The sequence below is a fragment of the Suricata suricatta genome, chromosome 5, assembly GCF_006229205.1.
Source record: "Suricata suricatta isolate VVHF042 chromosome 5, meerkat_22Aug2017_6uvM2_HiC, whole genome shotgun sequence".
Lineage (NCBI taxonomy): Eukaryota > Metazoa > Chordata > Mammalia > Carnivora > Herpestidae > Suricata > Suricata suricatta.
Window position 1 is genome coordinate 4,550,846 of NC_043704.1, and position 18,930 is coordinate 4,569,775.

An 18,930-nucleotide genomic window follows, 5' to 3' on the forward strand; every position below is an offset into this window, starting at 1 on the left:
TTGCTGGCCTGTGTCTGGGACGGGGGACAGGAGGACGAGGACATAGGAGCAGGGAGGGCGCGAAAGGCCATCAGAGTGCGCATCCTGTTCCCTTTCATGAGGGGGATGGAGGGACGTGTGGCGGGAAGGTCAGTGTTCATCAATGTACGGAGCGCACATCCAGGGGGGTGGGCTCCCTGTGTTTGCCGTGATCCCTGCTCCCTGAGAACAGCTGGGCTGGGGGCTTGGGCGCTGTCACGGGTGGGGGAGGTGGCCAGGGGCCAGGGCACGGTGACTGGGGGTGATGGCCAGCGCCGTGGCACTGTGATGGGTGGGGAGGTGGCCAGGGGCCGAGGGGCTGTGACTGGGGGCCCGGTGGCCATAACACTTCTGGTGACCATCAGGACTCCCGGTGGGCGTAGCACAAGGTCACACGACTGCCTGATTCACTGTATTTTTGGGGTTCTGCTGTCATTGTCGTCATGCCGGTTCAGCGGAGCAGCAGGCGCACTGCAGGTCAGGTGGCACAGGCACTGGAAAATAGAGGGCTCAGACCCCAGGAGGCCGCTATCTAACAGGATGCTCTGGTGCTCTGGCCCACGACCACATGGGGTCCCTCCTTGGGGGCCCTTCTCCCCAGCATCTCGCTGTGTGCTGGGATTGGCCCAGCCGGTCTCCTACCCCAGAGCCATGCTCTTCAGTACAGGGGTGAGTGTGCGACGCAGGGCTGGAGCCCTCCGTCCGCCTTCACCACCCTCTCCAGGTCCGGTGAGCACGGCCACGTGGGCCCTGTCCGCCACGCCCTGCTCTCCAGATCCTGGCCACTGTGGGTGGCGCTTAGGAGGAGGCGAGCTCGTGGACTTGTCTCTGGGGGGTTGTCCTGGATGGCCCCATCCCTGTGTTTCGCCCTCGGCTCAGGGCGGTCTTGTTGGGGCCCTGTGCAGTCCCCTCCCCTCGCTCCCCCAGGCTAAGAGGTGCACGGCCCCCAAAGGGAGGCCGACGGTCTCACCATTTAACCCCCTTCAAGGCACCCAGATTGAGGGTGACAGGCCTGCCTCCTGCCAGGCCCTGAGTGATGCAGACATCACCACCGTGGTGAGTCTGTTCCCACGCCTTCCAGATGAGCCCCGGGGGCTGGCCCCTCGTGCGTGTCTTCTGGTCCCCACCGGGCACTGGGGACCATGGCGTGGGGCAGGATCACAGCGTCTCCTCTTCATAGGAGGTGACGTGAAATGAGGTCATGTGATAGACATTTGATGTCAGCCCTGCAAGACATCGAAAAGGAAAAAGGGACCGGGGGACAGAGGTGGCGGCCTGAGCTCAGACACCAGGAAGCCCTAGGGCCGTTTCCTGACTGGATGTCAGTCACCTCAGCTCCTCTAGTCCCCCGGGCAGTGGCGAGGAAACAGGGAAACTCTGGGACACTCCGGGCAGAAACATGAGGCCGGGAACTTTGAACCCCAGACACCCCTGGGCCTTGTCCCGCAGCAGAGGGGACCCCTGGGCCCCCGTGTGAGGGGGGCAGCTCTCCTACCCAGGAAGCGTCGCAGAGCACGGGCCACAGCCCAGCTCACGCAGGTGCAGCCCCGGGCACAGGGCACCACTGTGCTCAAGACCATTCCGCTTTCACATGGCCTCCAGCTGCGTCAGGGTTCGACCCCTCACAGCCCAAGGCCCCGGAGGAGCCGCAGACCTTCCTGGGCAGGAGCCTGGGGCATCAGAAGCAGAGTCGGGTGACGTTAGAGCCTGGAGAACAAAGGGGCCACACTCAGAGCTGTGACGTCATCACACCTGCTCAGGGCACAAGGCCATCTTGTGGGTGGGTCGGAACCGTGGGCTTGGTGGCCGCCAACAGCTCATGCAGTGGACATGCTGAGGGTCCCAACTCAGGGCAGCCTCGACACTCAAGGTGGTCTGCTCCCTTGAGGACTTCATGAAGTCAAATCTGCATTCTAGAAAGTTCTCAGGTGCTTCACAGGCACGGTAGGCACAGGAAACGCGGTGCTGCGGTCCGGGGAGTGGTGGGTCTCAGGCTCAGGGAGACGAAACTGCTGGAGTGCGTCTGAGGCGGGCACCCTTGTTAGCCACACTGGGCATGCCTGGAGGGTGCTGCCGTCACTCAGGTCCCCAGAACTGCCTTGGCGGGGGACCACCAGCTGCCGTCAGCAAGGAAGGAATGGAGGCCAGGTCCCTTTGAGGCAGGGCCTTCCATCGAGGCCACAAACGTCTCTGCTGAGCCTTCCCCAAGCCTTCTCCAGAGGGATCTGAGCCGCTGACCAGTGCTGTGGGTTCAACTCTGTCCCCTCCAAAGACGTGGAAGTCCTAACCTCTGGGACCTGGGAACGGGATCTGATTTGGAAATGAGATCTTCGCAGATGACCAGCCTAAGATGAGGTCATTAGTGTGGACCCCAGTCCAGTCTGCATGGTGTCCTTACAAAGGGGACATTCGGACACAGACATCCCCAGAGGGCAGATGATGCAAAGACGCAGGGAGAGATGTAAAGACATGAGCCAAGGACTGGCTGAGGCTCCAGAAACCCAGAGAGGGGCTGGGCAGACTCACTCACACAAGAGCAGCACCTTGATTTTGGGCCTCTAGCCTCCGGACTGTGTGACAATAAGCTTGTGCTGTAAGTTCAGTCTGTGGCACTTTATTACAGTGGTTCTGGAAGATGTGAGTGGGCACCGGAGAAAGGAGAATATTTAGACTTTCTGATCGTCATTAGGTATTTTCTCTAAATACCACTAACTCTGAGACCCAAACCCGTATGAGTCCCCGAAGAAGGCTCCCATGGGTTTCAGGCACAAGGTGGAGTCTTGGCCTGAGTCTGTCCCATTATCGGTCCCTCAGGGACCTCCCCGGGCCCAGAATGTAAATTGGGAAAAGATACACTTAGCAGCTACATTGCCTGTCTGTCCTTGGGGTGAGGGATGATATGGGGGAAGTCCTCCCCCAAGACTGCACCCCAGCTGATGTCACAGTCCAAGAGGGAAGTACAGAAATCCATGTCACCTTCAAGGACTTGGAAGCCTTCTGGGTGGTCGATCCACATGCCTGTTGACGTGGCCCGTCTGCCCGGTGCTAAACCGTGGGGAAAAGCTACGTAAATGTAATTGCCTCTGAGGCTCTAGACAGGATAGCTTTTCCTGCAACAACCCCCACGCCCTGCCCCCAGGCACCTGATTTCCAGCCACGGACCCAGAAATGTCTGCTCTTCCCCCCTTCCCTTTAGAAAAGGCAGTCAAAGGGATTTTGCTATTGTACGGTCCCAGGGCCACAATACCCCCACGGTGTGGCTTCTGCCCGCTGTCCTGCTCTTTCAGAACACTCTGGAGAGAGCGTGGACACTGGCCCAGGACACTGATGACATGAGGTTACGTCCACTGCGTTTGGAACACGGGACGGAAGATGCGCTCGTAAAGCACATGTGTGTCAGAGACTGGAACCGCAGACACTCAGGGCCCAGCCTGTTGGTGGGTGTTCAGGCGATGTGGGGCGTGAAAGTCTTCTCTCTGCAGAGGAGCTAGACCTCTGCACCTCGCGCCCTCACCCCACAACTACACCTGGGCCTCTTTGGGTGTTGGAGGTGTACACTCGATTTGGATGCTCTATTCTGGCCCATCTGTCCGGCTATCAGTAAAGTTTGCACTTTTGAGAGGATGTCAGAATAGCAAACGCCTCACAGGAGTGGGTCGGGGCTATGACGCAAGAGCCCTGACCCTGGGGCCTGCGAGGCCAAGTGTCTTGAGAAGTAGGCGCGGCAGGTGGGGACACTGTAGGACCAGGTCCCTCTGAGCCTGCAGCTGCCGAAGGTCCACACTTGTGAATTTACAGAAAGTGTAATCCGAGGTGTGGGATACAGAGCAGTGCAGCGTAGGGCAATGTAACGATGTGCGAGGGAGTCACCAGTCCTTCTGTGACAGAATGCGGACTCTTGAGCTCGTCGGGCAGCTGGTGGCCTGCCAGTCAGCCGATGCCTCAGACCCGAGCAGCATGTGGCTCCCTCTCAGCCAGAGTGCCCACGTCCGGGCACCAACACACAGAAGATTACAGGATGGGACTTGGGAAGAAACTTTGCTTCTCATGCCCATGACCGTGGCCCTTGTGGCTGCAGTGCCATTGCCCACGACAGGCTGGCTTCCACTTGGAAAGACACTCCTGGGTCCACTGAATTGGCTGTAGGGTCTGCCATTTGGGTTTTTCCCTGCCTCCAAAACAGCAGGCAGAAGAGGAGATGTGGCTGGAGGGACTGGTCCCGATCACCAAGGGGCATAGCGCTTCTCCGCACAGCAGGGTCTGGGAGGACTGTGTTCGCAGCCCCAGGAGTCGCGGGGGTGTCTGGGCACTGCCTCACCCCAGACTTTCTCGGTGGAAAACAGACGCAAACCAGTACCTGCGACGCCAATCGTGGCCTCGCATCCTGTACACGTCCGCACCTGGGGGACCCTCTCGGGGGAAAGCCACGTCCAGCTGAGGGGGTGGCTGGACGGTGGAACAGGAGGCTGGGAAGGAAGCGAAGGATCCAACTTTGACGTCTTAACCAGGACCAGTTACCATAGCAACGACCTCTTGTGTAAAGCAAAGACTATGTCACTAAATCCTTAACTACTTTCTGGAAGGATGTATTTCTAAGCCTTGTAATGAGAAGAAGGATCATCTAATTGTATATCACATGTGTAGGTTGAGAACAAACTTGGCTACATAAGAGATTTCAAACTTTGCATACAAAAATATGTTAAAACTATGAAGTTTATAGCACACAGGATGAACAAAGGTTTAGAAACTGTGAGACATAAATACTTATGCACATCGAAATTTAAAACCCTCTAGCGCCCTGTGCACAGAAGCAAAGAACAGGAGCCCCACATTCTTAGAAGACAATATGTCAATGCCTAAAAACTACAGGAAAGGTGAGAAAAATAATTAGTAGTCAAGGAAATGACTGTAACAGAGACACCTGGGGGTGCTCAGTTGGTTGTATGTCCAACTCTTGGTTTCAGCCCAGGCCATGATCTCACGGTTCTTGGGATCGAGCCCCACATCGGGCTCCGTGCTGAGTGTGGAGTCTGCTTGAGGTTCTCTCTCCTTCTCTCTGCCCCTCCTCTGCTCTCTCTCTCTGTCTCTCTCTCAAAACAAATAAACTTTAAAAATAAACTAATCAATTAAAAAAATTAAATACAATGACTGTAACAGTTTAATTCCTAGGAGGCCATGGCTGGGGCTGAATATTGGCATTTGGAGCCTTGATCCATGGAAGGGGTGCTGAGCCCTGACCTTCCGTCTCTGAGCAGGCAGGGTGGTGGCAGCTGGGGTGGGGCCACGGCAGGGAGGAATACGGCTCCCCATGTTGGCCATTCCTGTCCCCGTCACGGCCAGCTCTGCATCTCCCTGACCTGCTCCGAGTCGCCTTAGGGTTCTGGGAGGGACAAGGACTCAAGGGGCAGGAAGGGTGGCTTTGCTCGGTGAGCGTGCTGAAATCTCTAAGATAGCAGACGCCCCACGCCAGCCCCAGGTCTGTGTTTGACTTCAGGGAAGGAGCCAGGAGGCAGGGCTGGGGGCAAACAGATCGGGGTGTGGCCCATGGGGAGCCCACACGGTCCAACACCCCTCACTTGACCGGCTCTCTGACTGCTGGCTTGGGGGAACGCTCCCTTTTCTTCGGGGAGAGAGCAAAATCTTCACATTGGCCTCCTACAAACACAGTGCTTTTGATTGGAAAGTGAGGAGCGCTCACTGCAGAAACGGCTCAATGGCCAGAAAACAGACTCCCGACGGGGCTCACCGTTGCGCCACCCGCGATCCCCACTTCTGCTTTTCCATCTTTTTCCTACGGAGCTGTTTGTTCTTCAGCCTCTTTGTCTCGTTCTTTTTGGTTCAACCAGAAAATTCTCCCTGTTATTGCAAATTCCACACAATAAGCTACTGACGGTTCCATCATGGCTCCTCATGCCGCCATAGCCAGACTTCCTTAATGATTTGATGTCCTGGGCCGTCCAGGGTGTTTACGATTGGTCACGATTACTGGGATTTCTTTCATGAATATCTTCGAGCAAAACGATTATTCTGTGCTTAGGACGGTCTCTTTGGGGCATCCCCCAAAGTACACCCACTGGGTCTGGGAGGGCGCTCTTCCTAAGGCTCATGAAACATGGCCCCATGCTGACTTCCACGAAGCTGACCTTCATTTCCACTCGCTCTGGACAGAGGTGTCCATTCACCCCACCGCCAGCCGCACTGCATCTTCTGATTAAACCAAAATTCGACAATGCGACTGGCTTGAGCACTGGCACCCCCTGATGTGGCCCCAATTCACCTGTCTCACACACACACACACACACACACACACACACTCGCTTGGAGATGAAATGTGATGGCTCAGCACCCTCTTCCATGATCAAGTCTCCAAAATCCAACATTGGCCCCCAGCCACGGCCTCCTAGGAATTTAAAACTAGCAGTGAGGGGTGAGGGGGCCGAAACCAAGTCCGTCACCAGCAAGCCAGCCCCCCAGCCTTCCCGCCTCTGCCACGCTAGACCTCCCGCATGCAACTCGGCGGCAGCCAGGGCTGAACAAAGCCCTGTTCCACCCAGCAGGTGAGTCTTGATTTCATTTGCTGGTTCCTCTGCCAGGTGCCAGGGAACATAAACTAAGAGGGGGCTCCGAACACCCCCCATCCGTCTGCAGCTCCATCCCTGTGGCGGGCAGCCTGGCCCACCCCTCCCGCAAGCCTGGCTGGAATCTGCCTCTTGGGGCTCAGTGCACCACCTCTCTGACCAGAGTGCTGGCTGGTCCAGCCCAGACTCCTGTTCCCGCGATCCACCACAATCCCCCTGACCAGCCCACGGCCCTTTGGTCAGCTTCAACCATATCTACCCCAGATGTAAGTGTGTAGGTCCAGATTCTGTTTCTCGCATGGGGATTTTCTATCTGGCCCGCACTGTTGGTGACCAGTCCCCACTCCCGCTGAGCACAGAATAAGAGGAATCACATGTGAATTACTATTTTTGGGCAACTCCCAACGGTGGCAGTTCAGGTCCCTGCTCTGTTCTGAGGCCACTGTGCTATGCTTTTTTAAAGTCCCAGAGATAAGGGTGTGTCTGGGTGGCTTAGTCGGTTGAGCATCCGACTTCGGTTCAGGTCATGGATTCAGCTCACAGCTTGAGTTCGAGCCCCGCGTCGGGCTCTGCGTTGATAGCATGGAGCCCAGAGCCTGCTTCGGATTCTGTGTCTCCCCCTCTCTCTCTGTACCTCCCTGCTCATGCTCTGTCTCTCTCTCTCAAAAATAAATAAACATTAAAAAAATTAAAAATAATAAAAGTCCCAGAGATGAAGGCAGGGCAAGGAAGGGGCCAGACTGTCCTCCAGTTTCAACAGCCCCACAGGGAGACTCTTTTGCTGGACAAAGGCCCTGGGGTTGCTCTGAGGATCCTCAATAAACTTTATGTTGATTTTATACCTTTTATTCATCTTCCCTTGGCTATTTTCTTCTTCTAAATATGCTTACTGAAGGCGGGGGCCTACTGTTCAGGCAGGTCTGAGCACACGGCGATGCTTGGCTTAGGAGGGCATTGTGATTCGTAGACCAAGTCCTAGCTCGTCGGTTGTGTCCTAGCCCGGTCCTCGTGTCCCTGGGGGCGCCGAGGCCCTGGTGACAGTCTGGCACCCCTCGAGCCAGCTGTCCTAGCTCCTGTGTACCCCTCACACCTGCTGGAGACAAAACCAAAAACGTTTTTACCACTTTCATCGTTACAGTTGTTACTGGAAGTTTATGCAAAACCAAACCACAGAAACAATCTTCGTCAGCCAGGACCCTGCTTCCTCTTCCTGGCAACCCGAAGATTTCGCCCCGGCAGGTGCTGAGGGAGGGCCTGGAGGTGGGGCCAGAGGGAGAGACGGACAGAGGGCAAAGCGTCACTGATCCGGCCGCCACTGGGGCACGGCCGGAAGCTGGCCGACGTCCGGCGCCAGTCCCACTCCCGGACGCAGCCACGGGAAGAGTGAGCCAGCGCAGGCCGGTCAGCTGCCTTCTCCGTGGTGTCACCAGCAATGTCAACATGAGTGACTTTGTTTTTATAACATAAATGAGAAGCCATTCAAGATTCTCGCCACATTCTCCTCTCTCCCTCATATTCTTGGGTACTTTCTTCAGTAGTGAGAAAGGTGGTGGTAGGGTTATCAAGCCCGGAGCCAGTGGCCTATGTCCACTTGGTCCTCTCTGGCTTTCTCTTTTACTTTCCTTTTTTTTAGTGAGAGACAGAGAGTGCAAATGGGGGGAGAAGGACAAAGAGAGAGAGAGAGAGAGACTCTTACATAGGCTCCATGCTCAGCACAGAGTCCGACATGGGGCCCAATCTAGCGACCCCAGGATCACGACCTGAGCTGAAGTCAAGAGTCAGAGGCTTAACCGACTGAGCCAGCCACTGGCCCTGGTGACATTCTATTTTAAATCCCTGCTTCCATAAGGGGGCATCAGGGCTCTTAAGTATGTCAATAGCAAGTCAAGACTTGCCTTCCGAGTCTGCTCTCCACCTTTTTCATTTTTCCACATAAGGAGATAATGAAAAAAGATTTCAGAAACATGTCAAATGGGAAAATCGGTTTCTGAGACCCACGGAGCTGGCTCTCCTCCCAGAGTCGGGACTGAGGATGGCGAGAAGAGCCAGGTGACAGGGGCGCTCAGAGTTAAAAACGTGGTGTGTGTGTTCTTAACATTTTTATGACAATTATGTAGCTTTAAAAAGTCATTTTGCATTTTAAAACATCAAAAACTTAGTTCTTACTAAGAAACAGAACATCGGTAGATGAAACAAAAACTGATTGAGTAGAAGAGGGAACTAGATGACCCACGGTTGTCACCAGGGACCCCAAGGTGCCCTCCCAGCAACTGATGGAACTGCTTGTCAGGGTATCAGCGGGGATGAGGGGTCGGAGCCACACACTCCTAACAGGGCCGGCTGGTATTTACAGGACACACAGCCGACACTCTCTTCTAAGTGCCCGTGTTCGTTCACCAAGACAGACCATATACTGGGCCATGAAACAAATCCCAGTAATCTAATATTTTTTTAAATTACACAGGGTATGTTCTCTGACCATAATGGAATCGAATGAAAAAATCAACAGCAGACAAGAAAATCTCTAAACATGTAGAAGTTAAATCACTCGCTTCTAAATAATTTGTAGGTCAATAAAGAACTTTCAAAAGACATTTAAAAGTACATAAACTGAATGAAAATGAACACATGACATATCAAAATGTGCGGGCCTCGGCTAATGCAGTGCTTAGAGGGAAATCTGTTGCATTAACTTACACTAGAAATGAGAAAAGTTCTCAGATCAAAACTTGAGTTTCTACCTAAACAATTAGAAAATAAGAGCTAAATAAGTTTAAAGCAATGAGAAGGAAGGTTGAAATCACTGAAATTGAGGGTAGGGAAACAATAGAAAAATTCAATGAAACAAAAAGCTCATTCGTTGGGAAAATCAAAGAAACTGACACACTTATTGCAGAAGTGAGAACAATTAAAAGCAGGAAGACACAAGTAACCTCAGAAATGAAGCAGACATCACTACAGACCCTACAAACACAGTAAGGAACACCATGAAAAACTTTATGCTCATAAATGCCACAACATAGTGAGATGGACTAAATCCTCCAAACCCACCAACTACTACATTCAACTTGGATGGAACAGATGACTGGAATAGCCCTGTAAACAACAGAGAGCTTGAACTTGTAATTTAAAATGTCCAAAAAAAAAAAGTGAAATTTCCACCTAGTTTTAAAAGAAGAATTAATGCCATTTTATACAATCTTTTCCAGAAAATGAAAGAGGAATGGACATTTCTCAACTCATTTTATGAGGCTGATATTACCCTGATACCAAAAGTAGACAAAGATCACACACACACACACACACACACACACACACACCCCTACAGACCAATATTTCTCATGACTTTAGATGCAAAATACCCCAGTGAAATAGTAGCAAACCTAATTCAACACTTTATAAAAAAGAATTATGCACCGTGACCAAATAGGGTTTATTCCAGCTATGTGAGCCTAGTTCATAATTGGAAAATAATCAGTGCAATCTTTCTTATCAACAAGCTAAAGAAGAAAAACCATATGATTATATCAACTGATGTGGAAAAAATATTTGACAAAATTCAAAGCCGTTCATGACAAAAATTCTTAGCAAGTTAGTAATTGTGGAAATTGTCCCAACTTGAAAAAATGCATCTACAATACACCTGCAGCTGACGTCATACTTAAAATAAAGACTGAATGCTTTCCCCCAAAGGTTGGCAACAAAGCAAGGGTGTCTGCCTTCACCACTCTTAGTTAACATAGTCCTAGATGTTCTAGTCATGGAAATAGAGAAGAAAAAAACATAAATTGCATACAAATGAAAAGGGAAGAAATGAAACTCTCTGTTTGCAGATGGCATGATCGCCTACATATAAAATCCCAAGGAATCCACACACACTAATACATACAAACTAAACTCTTAGAAATAATAAAAGACTTCAGCAAAACCATAGGATACAAGATCAGCCACAAAAATTAATTGTATTTCTACATCCTATCAGTGAACATGCAGAAACTGAAATTAATAACACTACCATTTACAATCACTCAAAAATGGGCTACTTAAATATACACTTAACAAAACATGTTGAGGATCTGTGTGCTGGAAATGAAACCATTCTTATGAAAGAAGTGAAAGAAGACCTACTAAGCAGACATACTATGTTCATGGATTGGAAGACTCAACATAGTAAGGATGTTAATACTCCCCAAACAATCTATAGATTCATGCAATTCCTAGCAAAATCCCAGCAAGATTTTTTGTAGGCATAGATAAGCTTATTTCAAAATTTGTATGGAAAGGCACAAGCCTTTGTATAGTTAAAATAATCTTGAAAAAAACCAATAAGGTTGGAGGAATCACTCTACCTGATAGTAAGTCTTACTATGTAACTGCAGTGACCAAGACTATGCAGTAATATGCAGAGGGGTAGACACAGAGATCAACAGAAGAGAAGATGCAGAAATAGACCCGCATGAATAGGCCCAACTGACTTTTGGCAAAGGGAAAAAAACAAAATCCAATGGAGAAAAGACAGCTGTTTCAACAAGTGGTGTGGGAGCAACTGGACATCCGCACAGGGGGAGAAAGGAACTGAGACTGAAACCTCACATTTTACACAAAAATTAACTCAAAATTCACCCTAGAATTCAACATAAAAAATAAAATTATAAATCTTTTAGGGAAATAGCATGAAGGTCTTTGGGACATAGAACCAGGCTAAGAGTTCAACTTGCTACCACGAATGCAACACACAAGAGAAAAATTGACAAATTAGATCCTACCAAAAGTAAAGCCTTTGGCTCGGTGAACGCCCCGAGGAGGAGGATGCAAAGACAGGCTTCAGAATGAGAGAAAATATATGCAAACTGCATCTCCAACGAAGACAGATGTAAAACCCCAAAATTTTGTTTCCAGAATAAAAAGAACTCTCAGAAGTTAACGGAATAAAACAATCCCACTAGGAAATGGACAGGACACATGAGAGGACCTTCTTCCAAGAGGTGACGCGCCTGACAAATGACCACAGGAGATGGTCAGCATTGTCAGCCACTAGGGAAATGCAGATTAAAACAGTAATGAGGGGCGCCTCGGGGGCTCAGGTGGTTAAATGTCTGACTTTGGCTCAGGTCATGATCTCACAGTTCGGTTCCTGAGTTTGAGCCCCGCATTGGGCTCTGTGCTGACAGCTCAGAGCCTGCTTTGGATTCTGTGTCTCTCTCCCTCTCTGCCCCTCCCCTGCTCATGCTCTGTCTCTCTCTCTCTCTCTCTCTCTCAAAAATAAACAAACACTAAAAAAATTAAAAAACCAACCACAACCGTAATGAGATGTCACTACTTACCTATGAGAATGGCGAACATAGAAAGCCATGGCAGCACCCGTGCTGACGAGGGCTGGGAAATCTGAAGCCCTCCAGCGTCCCCGGTGGGGACGTAAAATGTCGGGGCCACCCTGGGAAAGAGCGCCGCAGCTTCCTAAGACCCTGACTGGGCACATATGGCCTTGCCCAGCACCTGAGAGCCACGGGCCGTTCGGTTCCATGAGGTGACAGCATGACATGACTGTACCTCGGAAGGGAGGCGGGCACTTGCCAGGGCTTAGGACAAGGGCGAGTGAGGGGGGCTGGTGAGGGGGTGTGGGGGGGTAAATGGGGGGGTGTTTGTGGCTATGGAGCTGCCCGGTACCATCCCTGTGGTGGTGGGCACGAGCTCCTACACGCTCTACACAGCACACAGACCTGCCTGCACACACACGTACACACTCACACCACACACACAGGCACGCTCAGTTACACACATGCCCCTCCAGAGACGCACACATACCACACATATATAGACACACACATATATACGTTTACACACACCACACAAATATGTATATACCACAGACACACATGAAGGGACACACATCCACGTGCATATGCACATACCACACAGACACACAGACACACACAGACACACACACACACACACACACACACACACGGTATAAAAAGTCTGAAGAAATCTGGGGGCACCTGGAAGGCTCCATCAGTTAAGCATCTGACTCTTGATTTTGGCTCAGGTCATGATCTCACGGTTTGTGAGTTTGGGTCCCACATCGGGCTCTGTGCTGACAGCGCAGAACATACTTGGGATTCTCTCTCTCTCTCCCTCTCTCTCCCTCTCTCTGCTCTTCCCTCCACTGTCTCTCTCTCTCAAAATAAATAAAGACATTTTAAAAAGAAATCTGGATAAAATCAGTGAATCAGGGCGCCTGAGTGGCTCCTTCAGTTAAGCGTCTGACTTTGACTCAGGTCATGATCTCCAAGTCTGTAAGTTCAAGCCTCACATCAGGCTCTGTGCTGACAGCTCAGAGCCTAGAGCTGCTTCAGAACCTGTGTCTCCCTCTCTCTCTTCCCCTCCCCCATCCACACCCTGTCTCTCTCTCTCAAAAATCAATAAACATTAAAAAAATTTTTTTAAAGATGAGTGAATCACCGTCGATAGCCTGCCTGTGTTGTGGGACTGTAGTTTTGCAAAATGTCATCATGAGGGGAAAGGCGGGCAGTTCGCAGGAGACCCCTTCCCACACTCTTCCTATGACTGCCTGTGACTCTATCATTGTCCCTATAAAAACTGCAACTGAAAAAGTAGTCCAATAAGAATGATTCTGAAATCTAGTTTTTGTGACCACAGAAACCAAAGAAAATGTTTTCAAAATTTTTAAAGTTTATTTATTTTTTAGAGGGAAAAAGAGACAGCATGAGCAGGGGAGGGGCAGAGAGGGAGAGAGACACAGAATCTGAAGCAGCTCCAGGCCCTGAGCTGTCAGCACAGAGCCGGACATGGAGCTCGAACCCACAGACTTCGAGATCATGACCTGAGCTGAAGTTGGACGCTTAACTGACTGAGCCACCCAGGCACCCTAACCAAAAAAAACTTTAAAACGTCATTTTGAATTAAACACAGAAAAGGAACTGAGGGCTGCTGGAGGGGAGGTGGTGGGGGGATGGGCTGAGCGGGGGACGGGCACTGCGGAGGCCACTTGTTGGGAGGAGCGCTGGGTGTCCCATGGGAGAGATGAATCGCTGTGCTCTACTCCTAAAGCCAGGACTACACAGGATGTTAACTGAATAGAATATAAGTAAATAATTTTTTAAGTCGTTTTGAAGGTTACTTTCCTCAACTGCCCTGTTGGCGTGGTGGTTAGTGATGGCTCCTGTCCTGGGGGTGTGAGAGGGTGCAGGAGTGGATAAACCGAGTCGTCAGCCCTGCCCTCTGCCAGGAAGGCAACGGGGTCCCCCAGCCCCCCTACCGGGGCTCACAGAGGGGCTCTGCCTGAGGCGGGGGAGCTGCGGGGCTGAGAGCAGCGGCAGGCCCCCTTCCTGGGGGAGGGTAGGGGCTCTGCCGGGATCTTGCTGGATGCCCGCCCCGAGGCCGGCCCTCAGTCACCGCGGGCGCAGGCAGGTGTGGCTGCACCGCTCGGACTCAGGTCTGGCAGCAAGCAGCCCTGTGACAAAAGCCAGGAAGAAGGTGAGACGTGTCACCCAGGCCAGCAGCTGCCCCAGGCCTCGCAAAGATTCTGGAATTTTCCAGTGACCAGGAGACGTGAGTGGGTTGCCTTCCTCAGAGCTCCACCTGGCGGCCAGGCCTGGGAAGTTTCTAGATCTCCTTTGAAGAAGGCTCTCTGGGCGCCTGGGGCTCAGTCCCTGCAGCATTGGACTTCGGCTCAGGTCATGATCTGGCAGTTCACTGGTTTGAGCCCCGTGTCAGGCTCTGCGCTGACACCTCGGAGCCTGGAGCTACTTCGGATTCCGTGTCTCCCTCTCTCTCTGCCCCTCCCCTGCTCGCGCTCTGTCTCTCAATCTCTCTCTAAAATAAATGAACGTTATAAAGATAAAAAGAAAAAAAGAAGGCTCTCTGGGGGTGAGTGTGATAAACCAGCTGCTCTCTGGAACCGCGGAGAGCGCCCGGCTCCTGCCCCTTCCCCTTCCTCGCCGTTTCCCCCCTGCCTCCAGGAAATGGGCACGAAGTTTGATTCTGCTTTGCGAACCTGCATCATCACACAAGTTACGGGGTGCCGCTGTGGGCCCCACGGGGGATGAGGGAGCGCACGGGGGCAGGTGCCCGGTGACGAGGGCAGCAGGTGCCGTGGCGCGTGCACAGGGAGCCAGCGGACCTCCGCTCTTCCGCAGCCCCCTCGCTCCCCACCCCCGACCCAGGAAAGCAGGGGGGCGGGACTTCCGGGGTGCGCGTGATGGACCGAAGGAGGGGGAGGGACTAGCTCCTGATGGAGAAAACGTGGCAGACTCGTCCCCAGCTCGACAACCCCCATCTCCCTTCTTCCTGGAGAACTGAAACACGTTCTTTCTTAAAAAAAAAAAAATAATAATAATAACTGCTCCATTTTGTAATTTCTCATCCCTAAGTGACATCACTTTGACCTATTTTCTGTGAACGGGACTTTGAGTCGTGACTCTTACGTGATTTGGCCCCTGACGACAGAGGCAGTAGCGGATCCAAACGGCCACGTGGTGGGACTCATTTTCCACACACTCAGCCGTTGTCTTGTCCTCTAAGGGGAGAAGCATGGAGACTTCTTAAATAAGTCACTGTTCTAAGCCGAATGGAACGGATGACCCTGTCCTCAGAGAGCTCTCAGCTTAGACGGAGAGGTGGGCTCAGAAAGAAGTGACTTCGGCGCCATGTGAGTGTCCCTGTGTAGGTGGAATCACACTCGAATGAACATGCGTGCACACGTGCACACCAGGCCCCCGAGCTGACACACGACCTCCCTGCGGGTCCGTGGGCTCCGGATTCAGGGCACCAGGCACGCCGGAAGGGGCTGGGGCCCCGGATGGCAGCGACCCCTGAAGCGGCTCAGGGGCAGGCTTAGCGGGGCTTCTCTCTCCCTCTGGTGGGGAGAAGGTGGTCCAACGAGTAGACTGTCTAAAGTAACTGATCTGACACCCATGGTTAAGATGACGCAGCAGAGGGGGCCCTGGGTGTCTCCGTTGGTTGAACCTCCGACTTCGGCTCAGGTCATGACCTCACAGTCTGTGGGTTCGAGCCCCACGTCAGGCTCTGTGCTGGCAGCTCCGAGCCTGGAGCCTGCTTTGGATTCCGTTCCTGTCTCTCTCTGCCCCTCACCCACCTGTGCTCTGTCTCTGTCTCTCAAAAGTAAATAAAATGTTAAAAAAAAATTAAGATTACGCAGCAGAAACTCGATGCTTGCTGGCCATTACTCCATCTGTGTCCCTGGTGAGACCCCGTGCCTCCCGGCTCCTGGGGACCTGATGAGGAATCCACATCGGCCCGCCTGGAGGGCGTGGTCCTCACACACGCACCCCCTGGGCATCTTGCAGCCCTTGGACTTGGAGGCCAGTACCCGGATCTTCCTCCCAGGCCAGTGACCGGGTGGAGGTTTGCACACCCACCCCAGCCCGTGCCTCCTGCACCGCTGCAGGCAGATTCTCCACGTGGGAGGTGAACTCAGACTTCTGTGAGCATCTGGAACCTCCCCCCCTACCCCACCGCCTTTAGAAAAGAAAGGCAGCGTTCACAGTTTTCATGGCCAACTTGGCACTGAAGTCGTCAACTGGTTTATAACACTCATGGCTCCGAATGTTCTGGCATATTGTTAGGTCTTCTGTAATACTTTTAAAAATGTTAAAATCCAGCCGCATCAAACACAAAAGAACCTACAAGAGAAGGCGCTGTCCCCGTGGTGCTGTCGGGGCACATGGTCCAGGCTCGGGCTCCCTAATTCACTAACCCCACATGCCCGCCCTGCACGTGCTTCTTCAGGTCCAGGCCACGGGCAAGCAGCCGCCTCGGTCTCCCGGCTGGCTCTGTGGCTGCAGGCTAGCGGGGCTCCAGCCACGACTTTCTCTCCGGCCTGGCTGTCAGGCGTGACGGAGACGTGAAGCTGCACCCCCAAAAAAGGAAAAACCTGGCCGAGGGCCCTGCCCCCGAAACTGCGGCGAGAGCCAGCCAAGGCCTCCACTGAGACCGAACATTTCCAGAGGAGGGACACCGGCCATGACCTTGAACGGCCAATACATCTCAGATGGGTTCAAGCTGGTGGAGCAAAGACTCTTTAGACTCAGATGCCAACGCGTGTGGCTTTGCAGTTAGCTAATTGCTGTCGTTCGTGGTGGCACCGTGTGCCTGGTGCCAACCCCCAAAGCCCCACTGGCCCGACATGCAGGCTTGGGAAATCACCCCCTCACAGCTCTGTCTCCTTATCTGCGGACGGGACTAACGATAATTCCTGTCCCGTAGGGTCGTTCCGGCGATAAACGAGGGCACACAGGAAATGCGGCAGCGCCGTGCCAGGCGCATGGCACACCCTGATTAACTGCCTGCCGTCAGCATTACTCAAGACCTTCTGAAAGATTGTAAGATGGCAAATATTTCCTCACAAAATTCAATAGTAATTAAGTGAGAACGGAGTGACAATGGCTGGCGGCACAAGGGCGCTGGCCCCTCGGTCAGGTGCTCCCAACCGAGGGTGTCCTGGACCGCGTGCCACCTCTCTTCGCGGCTTGATGTCCCGTGCGGGAGCGGCCATGCCTCTACCTTCAAAGAGGCCTGGGCAAAACCCCTCAAAATGAAAACGGCCTTGTCACTGTCTGGCACACGAGACCTGTGGGCGAGTCAGAGTTGGGCGGCCGGCCATTGCTAAGTCTCGGCGGTCCCTCTCTCCCTGGACAGCCCCCAGCCCTGGGGTCTCGGACATGCCAGGAGGCTCCCCGCAGCCTCCACCTCCCCAGGCACCTGCTTGCTCTTTGAAACGCCCCATCTTTCCTACGGATGCCTCGAGGCCAAGCAACAGACTCACACCGGATGCCTTCATCTGGGACAAAGTCCCCCAGTCCCCCTATCAGCAGCCCTTCCCTGCGATGTGTGTGCTTGCAGGTGACAAAGGGGCATGTGGATAACCTGGAGGGGTCTCTGATGATGCCGCAGGGGCCGTGCCGAGAGGCGAGGAAGCCTTTGTCCTCTTGATGACGCGTGACGGTCCCCTGTGTGCGGCTAGGTGGTCCTGCCTTAGTCCAGTGACTTCTCATCGCCCTGCTTCCGAGTCTTCGGACAGAATTCGACTCTGCCAAGAAACCTGTTCCAGCGGAAAAATGCCAAGGCCACAAGCCATCTAGAGGAGACTAAAGTGGTCAAGGTTCCCCAGTTAATTTCATGATTCCAGCTTACATGAGTGGCCCCTGTGCATCGGAGAGCTGTGAGTGACCAATGCGTTAGGAGGGTGCACGGCCTTCGGAAGGAAGGGAAAGTACTACTCCAAGCACCAAACATGACAAAGAAAGACTAGAGAGAAACCATATAATAATTACTCGTGGGTTAAGTTCTCACAGGTGGAAAGGGTTCTTGGAAGTAGGAAGATCTGGTTTGGTCCCGGTGCCCCGGGATAAAGACGGTGCCAACGGCAACATCCACCACGACGCCCCCTTGCGGCTCTGGCTGGCGTGTCCTCCCTGGGAGCCGGGGGGACTGTGGGGAGATGCGCGTGACTCTCAGTCACGGTGAATGCCCCAGCACAGAGGAAAGTGAACAGCCACCACCACCAAGGTGCCCCTGCTTCTGAGCTCAGGGAAGGTCACATCACAAAGGAGCTTCAGGGTCATGGTAGCCCAGCTCCTCAGGAGCCTGTAGAGGGCTAGGAGCAGGCCGTTCTAGATCGCGGGGACAGAAAGATGCTCCTTCTCGGGGTTCTGCGGTGGTGGCAGAAGGGCACAGGAGGCTCATGCGCAAGTTACCCCCCGGGACCCGTGGAAGGACGGTGTTTCTATCACGGCGGGCACTCAAGGTGGCCGCCTGTTCTCTTCTCCTCAGGTTTTCAGGTCCCTCTGGAAATGAAAACATAGCTTTAGCCCGTGGTTTTCAGGTCCCTCTGGAAATGAAAACATAGCTTTAGCCCGTGAAGCCAGCCTCCAGTGCCAAGATCGAGTGTGCACCTGCATTTTGCCACGACTGGCCGTGGGCTGGTCCCCAGCACCAGTGGGGACAAGGTTGGCCTCTGCGAGGTGGCCCCGGGGGCATGTGGGACAGCTCCCTACCCCCACACGCCCCACATTGTCCGTCCCTGACTGAGCCCTTCCCCTGGTTCTCGTGACTCCCCGGCCCTGGCACCGCGCTCCGGAGCCCAGGTTTGAGTCAGAACAGTTACGATTTATGCCCCAAGGACGGAACGCAGAGGACAAGCGTGAAGATGACCCAGGGGGCAGACCTGTCAGCTGAGGAAGGGGCCATGTCCACGCGTCAGGGAAGGCCTGTGCGCCGTGTTCAAAGAAACAACCAAAAAGGCAACCCCTCTGGAAAGCCTCCCTTGGGGAAGGATCTCCCCCCCCCCCCC

The 18,930-nt window shown here is 53.1% G+C and overlaps 1 protein-coding gene across 4 annotated transcripts in view; it reads right to left on the reverse strand.

Moving 5' to 3' along the window:
- Positions 1-7,652: 7,652 nt before the first annotated feature.
- The window catches only part of TMPRSS3 (transmembrane serine protease 3), a 30,281-nt gene continuing 19,003 nt past the window's right edge, over positions 7,653-18,930 (reverse strand). For 2 of the 4 annotated variants that reach the window (XM_029938898.1, XM_029938896.1), the window contains exon 12: positions 18,308-18,424. In XM_029938898.1, the coding sequence (XP_029794758.1) occupies positions 18,407-18,424 (18 nt within the window). In that variant the 3' untranslated portion in view covers positions 18,308-18,406. Of the gene's footprint in view, positions 7,687-17,886; positions 18,425-18,930 lie in introns of those variants that run through there. The other 2 variants (XM_029938897.1, XM_029938895.1) reach the window with 2 other exon arrangements.